At 35.8% G+C, this 17,075-nt stretch overlaps 2 protein-coding genes across 2 annotated transcripts in view; both read left to right on the top strand.

Moving 5' to 3' along the window:
- The first annotated feature begins 269 nt into the window (after window positions 1-269).
- On the top strand, window positions 270-2,599 carry LOC140749264 (chondroitin sulfate synthase 1-like). The gene is made up of 3 exons (XM_073082307.1): window positions 270-1,022; window positions 2,159-2,320; window positions 2,510-2,599. The coding sequence occupies exons 1-3, from the start codon at window positions 270-272 to the stop codon at window positions 2,597-2,599; spliced, it is 1,005 nt and encodes a 334-aa protein (XP_072938408.1).
- Chsy (Chondroitin sulfate synthase) overlaps window positions 2,270-17,075 on the top strand; it is a 78,809-nt gene continuing 64,003 nt past the window's right edge. The window contains exon 1 of the mRNA XM_073082332.1: window positions 2,270-3,398. Coding sequence (XP_072938433.1) covers window positions 2,634-3,398 — 765 coding nt within the window. The 5' untranslated portion in view covers window positions 2,270-2,633. The remainder of the gene's footprint in view (window positions 3,399-17,075) is intronic.

Here is a 17,075-nt window from a genome sequence, read left to right as displayed (position 1 = left end):
TTTATCTGTTGCTTCCAATGTTGTTTTCGACTATGACGTGGACGCGCGGACATTGTTGCGGATGACTTCGCGAGGACTGTTTTCGCGACTCGCTAGACAACACTTGTACCGTTTGGCAGCCGTATTGTCTATCTTTAATTGTTGAATGGCCTAATGAATGGGACAAATTCATTGGATTCTGGCACATTAGTACAGCCCAGTCAGGAATGTGAACAGGTGTGTCCACGTCCGGCTAATAGTAGGCGTTTTATTGAGGCAGTTCCGTCAAGATGCCGCGTAGGAATAAATGGAAGCATCTGATGGCCGGCGTCGTCGCCGGCGTTATGCTCGGTATCTACTTGAGGACATCATTGAGGGCTAGCATCGAAGCTTGTCCCGAGTCAGCGCAACATTACGTGGCTCCCGATCCTTTAGCAGTAATAGGAATAAAGCCATATGAGACTGTGCACAATTCTAATAGGACTTTAGTGTTCGTCGGGGTGATGACGGCTGAACAGTACTTGGATACCAGGGCTAAAGCCGTGTTCAATACGTGGGCTCAGGACTTGCCGGGAAGACTAGCGTTTTTCAGCTCGGAAGTATCACGGGCTCCTGGATTGCCACTGATCCCGTTGCCGACAGTCGACGACATTTACCCTCCGCAAAGGAAGGTGTTCCTTATGCTTTTGTATATGTACGAGAATTACGGTGAAAGGTTCGAGTGGTTTATGAGAGCGGACGACGACGTGTATGTCAGAGGTGATAAGTTGGGGGAGTTCCTGCGCTCAGTGGACAGTCGAAAGCCCCGGTTTATCGGGCAAATGGGAAAAGGAACGAAGGCAGACAGGGACGCCCTGGCGTTAGGCTACAACGAAAACTTTTGCATGGGCGGCCCTGGAGTGCTGATCTCCCGGGAGATGCTACGGCGAGTGGCGCCGCACCTGATGTACTGCCTGAAGCACGTATACACAATGCAGGAGGACGTGGAGCTGGGCCGCTGCGTCACAAAGTTCACTGGTGTGTCGTGCACGTGGAGTTATGACGTGAGTTGCACTTACTGACAAATTTTACACGGATAGTTTTTGTAATCGTTACTGATACTCAGCCAGATTTAATTGCGTTCACAAGCGTTAAATATTAGTCAGATTTAAGTTAAGATTAAAACTAATTCGCAACAATCCGCTACAAATATGTATGATGGTATATATTTTAAACCATGCAGTATGTAACACCCTCCTCCCTCAAAGGATGCCTTCAGATGCAAAATATACACCACCAATCACCATTCATACCACCACCAACACGTGTTGCGCTCCAAAACGGAGCATCATCAGGGTAAGTTGACTCTACGACGGTTAATCGGTACCTAAGTCGTCATTTTCTCCAATTGCAACCTTTAGTACATACCTATATTATTGTGCATTTAAGCATTAAAATACATAATTATTTACAAATGCAAATCCTGATTTGTATCACCTGTGATGGGGGGTATGATATTTCTAATGTAATGACATTTCTGATAACGTGTATTTTCTGATAATGTGAAGCCAATAATGGTCCATCAACCTCCAACTCATTGAAAAGCTTTTTAAAAAATATATTTTTTTGCTATTAGCTTTAAAATTATACTTAACGATAAACAAATATTCTAATTTACTCTTTCAATAATACAATCTAAAAGGTTCCATAATTTAAGCATTAATTATGCTTAAATTATGGATTCCGAGTTTTCGGCGTTTTTAATGCTAACGGGACTCCACCAACGATTACATTAGCGTTTATTACGGAATTTGTAATTTCAATTTGAAAGACTGGCGTATTGTATTACTGAGTTGTCGCTATTATTTTTAATGCGGAAAGATAATAAATACTTGACAAAATTTGGTTTATAGAGAAACTGAAAGAGGAGGAGTGCCTTTTGCAATAATGTGCAATGATAATGTGTGATACTGTAGTCTCATTATGCAAAAGAGAGTGTACGCCAGCTGCTATATTTGGTCTGCTGCTTCCAATGAGGGTTTCGGCTATGATGTGGACGCGCAGATGATCTTGCGGATGAATGGCGATTTTTTCGCGACTCAGTAGACAACATTTGTATCGTTCGGCCACCTTATTGTCTATCTTTTGTTGTTGACCGGCCCAATGAATGGGACAAGTTCATACGATTCTGGCCCATTAGTACAGCCCAGACAGGAACGTGAATAGGTGTGTCCGCGAGAGCGAGCGAGAGAGTTCCGAGCGGTCTGCACTGTGCGCGGACAGACCGAGTTACCGCTGCTTGAGTTTTGTTTTGAGTTTGAGTGAGACGGACGGACCAGTTGCACGGCGGGCGGCGTGCGAGGTTTACGTGTTTTGCGCGATTCCAACGATCCGGCGATAGTGTAAAATGAACGGCTCGCGTTTCGACACGCGCTGCGCCTCGCCGCGCTCGCTCCGATAACATCTGCAAATCCGATATTTAGCTCGTGACACCGCGATAGTGGCGTTCGATTTCGCGTGACGCGACAATTTGGACAGCCATGTGATCCAGGAGGCGGACACTCGCTCGCCGATGTCTACCCCCGACAAAAAAGGGATAAAAAGGCAATTCCTGGAATGCGCACATGTGGACGCCGGCTAACAGTGGGCGCATTTATTGAGGCAGTTCCGTCAAGATGCCGCGTAGGAATAAATGGATGCATCTGGTGGCCGGCGTCGTCGCCGGTGTCACGCTCGGTGTCTTCCTCAAGCTCTGCTTGAGGTCATCGTCGAGGACTAGCATCGAAGCTTGTCCCGAGTCCGCGAAACATTATGTGGCTCCCGATCCGTTAGCAGTGATAGGAATAAGGACAGATGAGACTGTGCAGAATTCGAATAGGACTTTAGTGTTCGTCGGGGTGATGACGGCTGAACAGTACTTGGATACCAGGGCTAGGGCCGTGTTCGATACGTGGGCTCAGGACTTGCCGGGAAGACTAGCGTTTTTCAGCTCGGAAGTATCGCGGGCCCCTGGATTGCCACTGATCCCGTTGCGGACTGTCGATGATAGTTACCCGCCGCAGAAGAAATCGTTCCTCATGCTTTTGTATATGTACGAGAATTACGGTGAAAGGTTCGAGTGGTTTATGAGAGCGGACGACGACGTGTATGTCAGAGGTGATAAGTTGGGGGAATTCCTGCGCTCAGTGGACAGTCGAAAGCCTCAGTTTATCGGGCAAGCGGGGAGAGGAACGAACGCGGAAAGGGACGCCTTGGCATTGGACTACAACGAGAATTTTTGCATGGGTGGCCCTGGAGTGCTGATCTCCCGGGAGACGCTGCGGCGGGTGGCGCCTCACGTGAAGTACTGCCTGAAGCACCTGTACACGACGCACGAGGACGTGGAGCTGGGCCGCTGCGTCGCCAAGTTCGCTGGCGTGTCGTGCACGTGGAGTTATGACGTGAGTTGCACTCACTTTTACTGACACATTTTACACGGATTTTGTAATCTTTACCGATACACAGCTAGATCTAATTGCGTTCGCAAAAGCGTTAAATATCAGTTAATGCGCATGCGATCGTATGATAGTAAACATTTCTGGGAAGTTTTGCCTATCTAGTTTTAGTGTTATATTTTTTAAACTCATTCATAATGATAGGTTGCGGATAAAATAATTTATGTGGGTGTGTAATTTGCACTAAAAATGTCTGGCGGCAAAGGAGAAATCTAGTTTGGCCTATAATTTATTTTTATGATACTAAGCGTTAACAAGGCTCGCTGCTTCCAAGGTTGAAATATTATGTTTTATTAGGTTTGTCGAAGTTTTTATATTAAAGTAGTAAGTAGTTTTATGTTAAAACTTTGCATTTGGTTAACCTCAGTTTTGATATTCGGTCTGGAAATTTACTTACGAGTATAATATAATGAAATCATCTAATTCTTTTAGTAAAGCGGTTGTTCACTTTTAATCATCTTTCTCGTCCATATTATTTTCATCAGATGATTTTAATGTTTTGTTATTACTTATTGCAATCATTCTGTATTGTCAGAAAATTCATTTACTTGCCACGAATAACATTAATTTATTGCATCTACGGACCTATAGTCATTTTATCTGCTACTAACATTATTTCTCTTTTCTTCGTAATTAGTTTCGGATTCCGATAATAATTACGTACCTTACCTTCCATTCAAAAAAGTGTACGGGTCCAAGTTGTGACTTGCATTTTATAAATTGATTTGATTGAAGAAATTCTGATCAGTAGTCAAAGGATCCTTTTTGGAGCTTCTAAATTTATTATGCATGAAATATTTGGGAAGATTTAATTTAAATATTATCGTCATCATCAACAGCCCATGCCTGCCTCGTATTTCCGCACAGTATCTGAATCATTTATGCCATTGTACGTCACGCTGACTAATTGCAGATTTGTAGACTTTACATATCTGGAAATATTTATAAAGAACTGACAAGCATTTATTACGTTTTATTCTTTACTATTAAAGTATGTGACATGGATTTCTTGTAATTTGAAAAATCGTAAATGCCGGTGAACATCTGGGCGGCAATCCGCTTAGACATTCATACTAAGACTATCCCTGTCTTCATTATTATTTATTACTACTAGTATTGTAATATTTATTGCTGTATTCCCTTGAATTTGGTGGACGCACAGCCGTGCGTGTAGATTACTAGTTCTCGTGTGGCGAGTGAAATTAAAAAAATAATCATTGCTATTCAAAAAATTTGAACAGATTTATGTTATCAAGCAAAAAAAGATCGATTGACAAGAAAACTGTTTTTGAATCAATTGAAGAGTCAGCATCTCGGCAGTAAAACGCTTATTACACAACCCGATATGAAGGGCCCTGCATCCAGGGTGGGCGTGTACCCTAGTTAGGGAGCTAGGCAGATCGGGATGATCCGATCGCCCTAAATAGGGACACTAACTCCCTAAGTCTTATTACACCACTCTTAGTTAGGGTTAGGGTCCCTCAAAATTGGGTGGTCTAATAAGGCCTTAAGATGTATTTCAGATTTTGGAATTTGGATACTATGATATCCATTTGTACTCTACTCAGAACTTTTTAGTATCGCTGAATTAGGTAAAATTTGCCATTTATGTAGACTGATAATCGCAATGATACGTGTGCAGTAGTAGTGATGGGTAAACATGATAAATTTGGACAAGTGTTATCTTTCTTGAAATACTCGTCAGGTCAGAACGAAAAATATAGACTAAACCATTTATATGAATCTAATACTAAAGTGTACTCAGGTATCGATTATGCGTATTTAACAAAAAATATGCAAAATTGCAGATCCAAATCATACTATTCATTAGTATTCTTTACAAAGTAGAAACTGGAGTAAGTCTATGTTGTTGTGCAAAATTACATTTTAAAAATAATTAAAATGCTGTCGTATGTAATTAAGTAGGTAATTCCAATTTACTTGCGCACTCGTAATCGTGCGTGATGCGTCACATATTCACATTCGCAAAATTAATGAAATCAACCGTAACACTGAAAGGCACTCACAGTAGGTACAAAAGCGCAATTTGTGCAGTAACCCGAGGCTTTATGGTTTTTTTGATGTGAAACATCTATAGCCGCACGTAAAAAAGATTTCTGGCGTGGCGACGATTACCTTTAACTACATAGACAAATGTTCTATAAGGGACAGAGCTATTAGAACAATGTGATAAAAAAAGACAACTAGTGTTTGACCTTGCGTTTCAAGTGTACGCAAACGTAAATATTGACCATGGAATATAGTGACCAATGATTACTTCAGTCAAAACGGGACATCGATTTTTTTATGTCAAATACTTTTTACTTGAAAAAATATAGTTAGAAATAATAAAAAACACGCTTTTATGATAAAATTAACTAAAAAGTAGAAAATAATTTTCAATCTAGGAATCATTTAAGGAAAAGTAAATAGTATAATTGTGCAAAAAATGTGGGGCGCTTTATGAAAACTGATAAATGGAGCACCCCATGTTTTTTTCACAATTATAATATTTACTGTTACTTAATTGACAATGGCAACGGTTCATTTCGGAGACAACGGCACGAAGCATCGAAAAAAGGGACTGTCCCGTTAAAAACGGGACGTATGGACGTATATTTCTCATTGATACTCATGCTTGTCAAAGACAATGAAATAATGGAACAGAAGGTAAAAAATGTCCAGAACTGTCGATAATAGTTTTAGTGCATCGTTTACGTAGAAATGTTATAGTACAGTTTAACTAAATAAATTATTATTATATAAATATATAATTTGATGAAAGAATGTATCTATACAGATGTATCGACTGGTTTAAAATATACGATTTAAAAATTGTTTATATTTATTATCGTATATTAGTAAAGATTACTCACTCCTAACAAGAAAATGTATCCAGTTTTGAGAATTGAAATAGTTGCGTAAAAAAGTTTTGCCACGTCTCCGTGCTAAAATGTCCCTAAAATATTTGAAATAATTATTTATCTATTATGTAAATTACGCAGTATTAGTTATTTATTTGTAAATTTTCTCTAAAAATGTTTTTATTTGTCAAGAATTCAAAAAAAACTTACTAATAAGCCGTTTGTGGCTTCATTCAATTTCAAGGCGGCGAAGTATCTTTACTAATTTATGTTTATTATTTTCAGTTTTATTTTACACACGACCATTAATTGCAAAGTTGTGTACATTTTATAAATGTACTAGCTGACCCAGCAAACATTGTGTTGCCATATAAATAAAAAAAATGTTAAGGATGAACAACCCTTATCACTTAAGAGATATGAAAAATAGATAGATAGTAGCCAATTCTCAGACTTACTGAATATGCATATAAATTTTGATGAAAATCAGTAAGAGCGTTTCGCAGGAGTACAGTAACTAACATCGTGACATGCGAATTTTATATAATCTTACCGTGGTCTTTTTGAGGATTAATTTCTGGCTATACAAAGATTGTTTATTAAATTATGTTTAGGTTAATTTATTCAATTAAAGAAATTTTAAAATACCGTATACTATCCTATATAAATTTTATGGTAATATTTTTTATTATTTACCACAGATATCGAAGAAAATTTAGAGATTAGGATACAGAATTTCCCATATATCGATTTTATTTTATTAAAATAAACTATAAAAAGTTATATTTTGACTAAAACACACTAATATAAAAATTAAGCAGTGGGATCTTAAACTATAACATACACGTATGAACATCGTGAGCTTCAATAAAATGTCACTTCTGTTCTGTTGATCTATGGTCATAGATCAATGAAAATTTTGTCATTGATCTATGACAGTTCAATTCAATCAATGAAAGTTTTTGTCAATGAAAGTGATAAAGACGCAAAATGCATGGTCATGCATTTTGCGTCTTTATCACTTTCATTGACAAAAACATACTTTGTCTCTTTCTGGTTACTCATGTAATCATGGCGGATCGAACACGAAAAATAAACAAAATTTAATAATTTCTCTTCATTTACGTGTGATAGGTGATTCCATGAATCTTGTTTCTTTTTCGAGCATAATTTTTGCATTTATGCATTGCACAAGAAGGCATTTTGAGGCTTAAAATTCAAAATAATGACGTTTAACGTGTTCAGTGACATTCGTGTGTATTACTACGCCGCGCGAGAGCGACTGGAGTCGTTTTAACTCGTTTTACACCACTTGACGTATTTTGTATGTTTTAAGTATTGCCCGTTTATTTTTCTGATAATAAAATGTCTGACCGTGATAATTTAGAGAGTGAAAGTGATCAGCCTTCTGCAAAGAAAGCAAAATCACACTATGACACACCATCAAGTCATCAGTAAGTTAATTATTTTTTTATAATTAAAGTATGCATTTATCTGTGCATTAAGCACTCGTATATTTGGTGTGTTTTGAGCGCCAGCAAATGTAAAATCTACTATCTTGGTAGATTAAAATTCACATAAAAATCATTGCATACAATGTTTTTAAATTATTAATTAATTTTAATGTCATTCTTCTCAGAGAATAAATTTATTAAGACTGACAGAATTGTATTGTAAAATCAGCTGATGGCGTGCAGCGCACGAAAGTTTTTTCTTATTTGTTATAAATATGAACATTAAAAAATTAATTAATTTTTCTAATCATAGTGGCATTTATTGTGAAACATTCATTATTGATACTTATAATTTACGATTTTAGTAATATATTGAAATAACTAGCTAAGATTCTTGAGTTTACTAATATATTGGAGCCAATTTATTTTTTTCTGTATATTTTAATAACATATTTTTGATGTGAAACATCTATAGCCGCACGTAAAACCGATTTCTGGCGTGGCGACGCATGCCGTGGCCACGCTATACGATGGTATATATATACAGTCTATATGCAGTAGTGTGAACGGTGTGGCGACACGTCGCCATGCACAAACTATTACCGAAGTCACTGATTAAACGAATTAAGTAGTCACGATTTGAAATAAATTCGTAAATTTTTGTATTTAATGAAAATAAATGTTTATTCAATAAATAGTCATCATTATCTGGAAAAAAATCGTAATATTTTATTTTATCATTATGACATATTTAGTTCCTATCACAATATGTTCTTTTCTGCATATTACTTTTACAAAATAATGTCGATGTTTCACATCTGCCAGGCGTCCCGTGACGGCTCACATTTTTTTTTGTTCTAAGGTTATCTATTTATCTGTACAATTTTCATGTACGGTCGTGTGTCGACATCCTTTTTGTGGCTAACTTTCAAGTGCCATGATTTTTTAAAAATCAAAGTTTGATATCCGTTTTGATTAGGATTATTCTTTAGCGCATTTTATAAAATATAATATAACATTTTTTTATAAAAATAAAGAAGCAAACGAGCATGCAGTACACCTGGTACTAACGGTCATTACCGGTCATGAACATTTGCAAGCAAATTCTATAGAAATGGGGTTCTATCTGAAGCCAATCACAGATACGATGCCACTTCCGATGATACAGATGTTTGCCTTAAATTTATTTCAGCCAGTATCTACATCCTTCTACCTAAACACAAAAATTGCTTTACGGTAGAAAAGGTGAGGCGGTGGTGCTTCCTCCGTTGAAGTGAACTGATTCCCTGAATATAAAATCACTAAACATTCATTGAGTTCATTCATTGAGTGATTCATACTAGTTAAAATATAAGAAATTTAATATTAGGCCAATTATTAATTATTATTTAAGATGAATGAATATGAATGATGAGAAATTCAGTCGCTAACATTTGTATTGAAAATTCGCAATTTCAATTCTACCTATCAATTTTTTATACATGTTTTCTGCTTCTGACTAACAGAAATGTCTACAAACCAGATTTGCGCTTAGAGGGTTTCTTCGCTTTAATATCCATTTAGCGGATATTGCAAAATAATGTATGACAAAAATAGTTAAAAATTACACTCATACGACCCGTAAATGTTTTTTAGTATCACGAATAAAATAATTTTGGCCTAAGAAATAATTATTAAAAAAATCAACGAGTTGCACTCCAGGAGTGTCGGCAGAAGTGAAAACTTGCGAAACCTGAATAATAAAATACAATAAATAAAAAAAAATAACTAACACCCATTGACATATTTTTTCTATGCGGACACCGGATGACATCTTTACTTTTGCAGTTTGCTTTGCCGTCTTACGAATTTTCGATAAGGACACGTGATGCTGACGCGAGTTTCAAATTTTATACCCATCACAAAAAGTGCACAACGCCGCTTTTCAAAGACATTTTCATTTAAAATAAAATATAGTTCAAAAAACTAAAAAACACGCTTTTATGATAAAATTAACTAAAAAGTAGAAAATCTAAATGAATCTAGGAATCAATTAAGGAACAGTAAATAGTAGTATAGTAGTAGTAATTGTGAAATAAATCTACAAAGTTTGAACGAAATCTGGCCGTTTAAAGTGGGTCAAAATCGCGCCCAAAGAAGTCGGTTACAAACATACAAACAAACATACAAACATACAGGTGAAGCTAATAAAAAGCGTGTAAAAACAAACAGACGTCAATTTTGTTTTTTCTGTATACAAAAAGAAATATAAATACGAAGTTTATTATTAAGTGTATTATTGTTAAGTGGCGTCAGAGGCCATAGGGCAATACACATTAAGATAAAACGTATAATAAAAAATATTATACGGAAGCAAAAAGTTACGTATGAATTGAGAACCTTTGTTAAAGTCCGTTTAGTAAACAATACATATAAGACAGTCTTATCATAGACTCATGTCCATTGAAAATAGACGTAAGTATAAATAGAACGAAAACTAGAACATCTAGTGATGCTCCATATGGAAGTCTTACGATAAAAATGGCGTCTCAACTGACAGGACCGCAATTAATTATGCAAATGCGTCAAACAATAAAAATAAACAATCATACTTACCTACTACAAAAGAGGCTCCACCAAAATCAAGTTGTCGTCGACATTTTTCGTGGTTGCAATTTTTTAATATTTAATATTTAATAATATTTTCAATTCGAATACTGTGGCACCATTGACTCCACGTGACATATAGGCATTTTTTTTGCTTTTGTCGTGTTCATCTCGGACACTGCTACTGGGTCTTTCACGAAATCCATGGTATCTTCCGAAGGTTTGGAAATTTTCTAGGTACATGCATTGAAATGCTATTTCGGACAAGCTAATGAATAATGAATCATTTGATAGCGATCCGTATCTGTATGGCTTTAACACAATTCAACAGATTCATCGTATTGCAAAGTGTTCAAAAAATCTTTTAAATCCCGGTCTCTTTTTGTGTTCGGGGAAACCCGAATTATTGAAACCGTATTCAAGCGCTCTCTGAATACTCCAGCGCGTAGCACACATAGGCAGGTACTCGAAAATAGGAGGCCCTCGAAAAACCTCGATTCACACAAATGGTTGAGGTTATTGAAGTTTTTGTCCGGCATTGATTTTTAAGTGAGGAATGCCCTGAATGTACGTACTACTTGCAAACTTGCATTTAGTGACAGGTGTCCACGGGCTGCAGTGGTTACTTACCAGACGGTCTGCATGATAGATTGCTACAAAGTTTTAATAACTTTTCGATATCTTTCCAATACATTCATTTGTAAATAAATCGTTGCGTTTAAATTTATAGGTACTGTTAAATTGCTCTGTTATTTCGTTTATATATCTTACAGTATTGTTAACAAAATAATAAACTCGTCGTACCATGAAAATAATTAGCATAAAAATAGCATAGACTTGGCTGTTTTCGCTTATGTTCATTGCACAATGCAACAATGGAGGGGGCGGTTCGAAGCTCAATAAAGCTCAAAGAAAGCGCCTATTCATTGTTATAATGTGGACCACTTTGCTAATCTGTCACATTGACGTACATGACATTAGAAGTTGTATAATATCATTGTTGTAGTGATGGCGTACTTAGCGCCGTTCGTTACGCCCGCCCCATAGATAAAAGATAAAACACTATAGTTTCAGATTATGCGATATGTCTTGTTGTGTAATGTGTGTTGATTTCCGGAGAAATCTGTTTTAACATTCCTAAATTGTACTTAAATTATATTTTATTTATTCCCGAATGATCAACCAATTGTTGGTCGTAAAATCAATTTGGTGAAATGATGATTGTTCTCAAGTCTAAAGATATTGTATGGTTAGCTAATACATAAATACAAATGAAGAGTAGGCAATTGATATTGGGTTTCCGTTCATGTTACTTATATTATGGACACACAAATTATTAACAATTTTTTTGTTCAGATCAGAAAAAAACATTTATTTTTAGTGTCAGGAAAAACTGACCGTAATTTGTTTACATGACATTAGTTCTATTTTGATTGCAGATTTTAATTACCTACTGTTGTTTATTACTATTTCTTGAATTCATATTAAATATTACAATATTATTATCAGTCTATAAATAACAATAACATTCCTTAGATTACGTTAAAAACCTACTCCTACAAGTAATGCTATGTTTTAAAATTGATTTTACAAAGTAGTTGATTTATTTATCAAAATTTATCTTAAGGTCATGTGAACTAAGTTATGAAAACATTAATATATAAAAAAGCGGTTTGCATAGCGTAGTAATATAATAAAAATATAATTTATTGTATTATAACTTTACTGGCAGAAAAATATCTTAAATGTAACTGTGAGATTTCACATTGCTTATCCTATTTATGAATTCAATGACGTTCAATGATTCAATCGTATTCTTATCGTGTGATGTGCCTAATATTAAATTTTACTGTCATCTCTCCTCTTGTAGATAGAAGGAGTATGTTTTTCATAATAAAGTACTATTTGTCCAAAATATCTATGCGAGCCCTATCTACCACTACATATGAGCATTTGGAGGTCTTAAACTGAATATAGGCATCTTTTATTGTAATTGGACTCACTGGTGTAGGTCTTGTGCCTTCTGTATTCAACAGGTCGCTATCTGCAACTCTTTGTGTACTGGCGAACCGAAATCGTCGACGTCATTTATATTTTTTTTTACTTATTTTACCCATCTCAAGCGGGCAATGATTTATGAGCATATCCATGTATGTCTCATTAATTGTTGGCATGTGTAACAGCCCAAACGGCTAAATAGATTTTAACGAATTATGAAGTATTGTTGGATTTGTGTAAATGGTAAGTGACATGGACTACATTACGTCTCTTTCAGTTAATTATTTTCAAGCAATTACATTATTTTGTCATAATTACTAGCTTAGTGCAGTATTGACCGTATCATATGAAATGCATTAAAACAACCTGTATAATATTTTGTGCAATTCGGGCTGCAGGTAGCAGTCGTCTTCGTGCCTACATCCACGATGTAGTGTATGTGAATGGTCTGTCGTCTCATGCTTATACGCCGCACACTGTACCATAGAGAGGGAGCGGGGCATACCCCCTCTCCCTCACACATTTATTCATTCTGCTCGGAGCTGCCAGACAGGACGGACGCGCGCGTGCGGTGTATACAGCAGTGAGCCGATACTTCGATAATACCAGGAGCATACAAACGGTACATTTGGCGACGAGTCTGTGAGTACTGTTTACAATTTATAAAAAAAAAATAATAATAATCAACAATACATAAAAAAAAAAGAAAAGGAAAGAATAGATAGACAAATACATAAGTGAATATAATGCATAATTTGTAGGAAAGAACATATGAAATAAACAACACTTTACATAATTTAAGCCAGTGTCGAGTATGCATGTTATGTTAATGTGGGTAGTGTAAGGAAATGTTGTAATTGTTATCACGTCAGATACTTTTCATCGATAATATAATATTCATAGCCATAGTCCTTAAAAGATTAACTATTTATGTCAGTGTGTACTCACCTTGTATTTCGTATTATGTATGTATTGAATTACATAATGGACGTTTCATCTTATTCTAAAACTTAAATCTTTGATTCGTTTAAGAACGAATACGAATATAACATTTGTTTTCGACTTAAGCAAAGGTATACCTTATGAAAATAGTTAAAGATCCATTTAAGTTTATCTTTCCTTTGTACTTCGACTATGAAATTATGAGATTAAAATATTAATAATTCTTATACTGACACTTTAGTTGTACCGCTGACCACTTATATACATAAATAATGATTAGTGTTGTTCAATTTTCGAAGTTTTATTGCCTATAATTTAATTGAATGTATAACAAGAGACATAATATTCTTAACATTAACATGTGATAGCGATGTAAATGAAATTGAGTAACATGTTGGAATATACGATATTAACTACAATTATTAAAAAATTTAAATGTTTGCTTATACCATTAAATTTATTATATAATAGTAACGTATGCAAATAGAATGCAAACACGAAGTAAATGTTAGGAGTATTTTGGAGTGACGTATTATACTAAGCAGATAAACGAATAAGTAGTAATATATTGTATATGTCGGCGCAGGTCATTGAGTGATCCAAATTTGTGCTTGTATAATAAAAGTGTAATGTTGAATATTTAGTGATGATTGTCATTTGAATCGCTGATCTCTTACATCGTCCTATGTACGATCTTATTATCTGAATCAAGCAAAGAAGATGTGTGGCCATCAGCCGACATATATATGAATCTATGTAATATATATTAGGCATACAAAAGTTAATAAATATAAAAATGGACGGTGGAAGAATATTATGGAACGGATGATGATCTTTTCGTGATCAAGTGTATTTCTGATTATTGATGATGGAAGTAAGTCAAGGAATGGTTGACGACCATTTCTTGATAAATATATTTCTGATGATTGATGATGGAAGTAAGTCAAGGAATGGTTAACGACCTTTTCGTGATAAATATATTTCTGATGGTTAATGTTGAAAGCAAGTCATAGAACGGATGATGCCCATTACTTGAGTAGACGCACCTTGTATTAGGTAAACATGGCAAACCTCACTCTTGAGAACTTTGAATGTGAAGGAGATGTGGCATCACTATGCGTGAGATGAGAACGGTGGAAAAGTAGCTTAGATATTTATTTAGAAGCCGCCAATGTTTATACACCATCGTAGCGAGCGAATCTTTTACATTGGGGTGGTTCAGAACTTCAAGAGTTATTTTATAACATTCTCGATCTGGACACAACAAACCATTCAGAAGCGGAGGCAGATGTATTTAAAACGGGAATCAAGAAATAAGATGAATACTTTGTACCAAAACAAAGTAAAAGATTGGAAAGGCATATAATTAGCAAATGAAATAAGAAGAAAATGAGAAATCTGAAAAATGTATTATGCGATTACCATAACAAGCAGCTAAATGCATTGGAAGTAGTAAGTAGACAATAAGAAGATTTTACTTAAAATAAAAAACATAATCAAGACATAAACAAAATAGAAGAAAAAGGAATGGAAAACTAGAATTTCGAGATGGAAAAAAGATGCTTTAGACGCGGCAGTTGGAATCACTTAGCATCTGATGAAAATGTAGGACGAACCCTATGAAGAAGAAACTACAAGAAGATACATTGCAGAAGTATAAGTAAGATGTACTGTAAGATGTCAAATAGATGAGGAGGAGATTAATATGGTGACGGACTCTGGTTGCGAATATAATTTAATTGATATAAATAAGAAGATAAAGATTACGGAACAAATACAGAACTATAGTAAAACATTCTACGCTTATGAAAATGATCCGCCCTTAACATTGTTAGGTGTTTTAACATTTACAATATAACTCGCAGGGAGGACATAAAATGCAGTTTTCTATGTGGTTGAGAATTGAACTCGTAACTTATTGGGAAAGGCAACGGCTATAGGTCTTGGAGCTTTTAAAAAAAATGCAGTACAAGTATATTAAATGGAAACTGAAGTCTTCCCGAAGTAGAAAAATATTTTAATACTGGATTCCGGATTCCGATGGATGATAAAAGTAAACTTCTTGCATAGCCTTACAGACGTATACCAATACCTTAAGATGAGAGTGTCAATGCTAAAGTAAACAAAGTCCTACAAAAATATGTTATTGAGAAGGTAGACGGACCTTCGGATTGGATCTCAACAATAGTCCCCATCTTAAAAGAGAATGGAGATATTCGGCTTGGCATAGACATGTGGCGGGCCAATTCAGCTATATGCGAAAACCACCTTCTACCTGTAATTGTTACCCAGGATTAGAAATGCAGTAGTTTTCAGTAAGTTTAATATTTGTGATGGAGTGATAAATTTTATCGACGATATCCTGGTATTCAGGAAGGACCGAACAGAACATGATGCTCGACGTAAAAAGGTTCTAGAAGTGTTGAAAGAAAATAATATCGCACTATAGGAAGAAAATGTATCTTTAATACGATTGAGGCAGATTACATAAGCCACAAGCTTCTAATATAGATATAAGACCTTCAGAGAAATATTTGAGCACCATTCGAAATTCTGAGTTGCAAAGCTTTATGAGATTGATTAAATACGTGGGGAAATAGATCTTTAACTTAGCTGCGACGCACTTAACTTAGAAACGCAGATATATGAGAGTGTGCGGGAAGAGTCAGCAAGCAGCTTTTAATTCTTTAAAAGTTGATCTTGGTGAAATATCTAATTGCGTAAATGACAGAACGATAGTATTTGCCGATGCAAGCCCTGTAGCGTTGGGTGCTGTTTTACTGCAAGAAAATAATTCGGGACCACGAGTGATAGCTTGGTAACAAAACTCTCACAAATTGTGAACGCCGCTACTGCCAGACTGACAAAGAGTCGTTAGCTCTTGTAGAGGCAGTAGAGCACTTTCGTAAATGTTCTTGGGAAACAATTCGATTTAATAACGGATCATAAGCCATTAGAGGTAATATTTAGCCTCAAGTCGTAGCCGTGTGCGAGGGGAAAGATGGATGCTTCGATTACAGTTTTACCAATGTAAAGTTATTTACCGCCCTGGAAAGAACAATATTGCAGAACCTCTATCTAGATTATGTATACTTATTCCAGAGCTAGTATTGCAAAAGTGGACTATGTTCAAAATCAAAACATAATTGAGTATTCGAGGCCAACAGCGGTATCATTGACGGATATAGAGTGTTACTCAAACAAAGACCTGGATATACAAAAAGTCAAGGAAGGGATTAACGAACGCAAGTTCATCAAAAGCTGATTGAAAATGAACTTTGCTTTCATGAGGGAATCCTTTTAAGAGGTACTAAAATTGTTAATTACCCAAAGCATTGCTAAATGGAATATTATCAGCGGCACATGAGGGTCATTCCGGTATCGTGGCCATGAAGGCGCGACTCAGGACGAAGGTTTGGTGGCCCAAATATGATCGAGATGCAGAAAGCATTGTAAAATCGTGTAAAGGATGTATACTTATAACAGCATCTAACCCACCCCAACCCTTAAAAAGAAGAGAATTACCGTCACATCGAGAATTACCGAGGGTGGACATTGCAATCGATCTGTTGGATCCCTTACCAACTAACGACTATCTTTTGGGTAGTTATTGATTGTTATTCGATATATCAGGAATTAAAAGTTTGTTGAGAAGTATCCATTAAGGAGATGATAAAAGTATTAACAGACATTTTTAGTAGATTAGGTTATCCTGTTTCATTAATGACAGATAACGAGAAGCATTTGCTTAGCTAAGTCTTTAAGTCATTTTGTCACGA

The sequence above is a fragment of the Epargyreus clarus genome, unplaced genomic scaffold, assembly GCF_041222505.1.
Source record: "Epargyreus clarus isolate Ecla_fem2 unplaced genomic scaffold, WU_Ecla_fem_2.2 ptg000017l, whole genome shotgun sequence".
Lineage (NCBI taxonomy): Eukaryota > Metazoa > Arthropoda > Insecta > Lepidoptera > Hesperiidae > Epargyreus > Epargyreus clarus.
This window is presented reverse-complemented; position numbering and strand designations above follow the sequence as displayed.

Coding starts and splice junctions, on each gene's coding strand:
- LOC140749264 (XM_073082307.1), top strand. CDS start 270: ATGCCGCGTAGGAATAAATGGAAGCATCTGATGGCCGGCGTCGTCGCC. Junction 1,023..2,158: donor CGTGCACGTGGAGTTATGAC/GTGAGTTGCACT, acceptor CTGGCCCATTAG/TACAGCCCAGACAGGAACGT. Junction 2,321..2,509: donor CACGGCGGGCGGCGTGCGAG/GTTTACGTGTTT, acceptor CATGTGATCCAG/GAGGCGGACACTCGCTCGCC.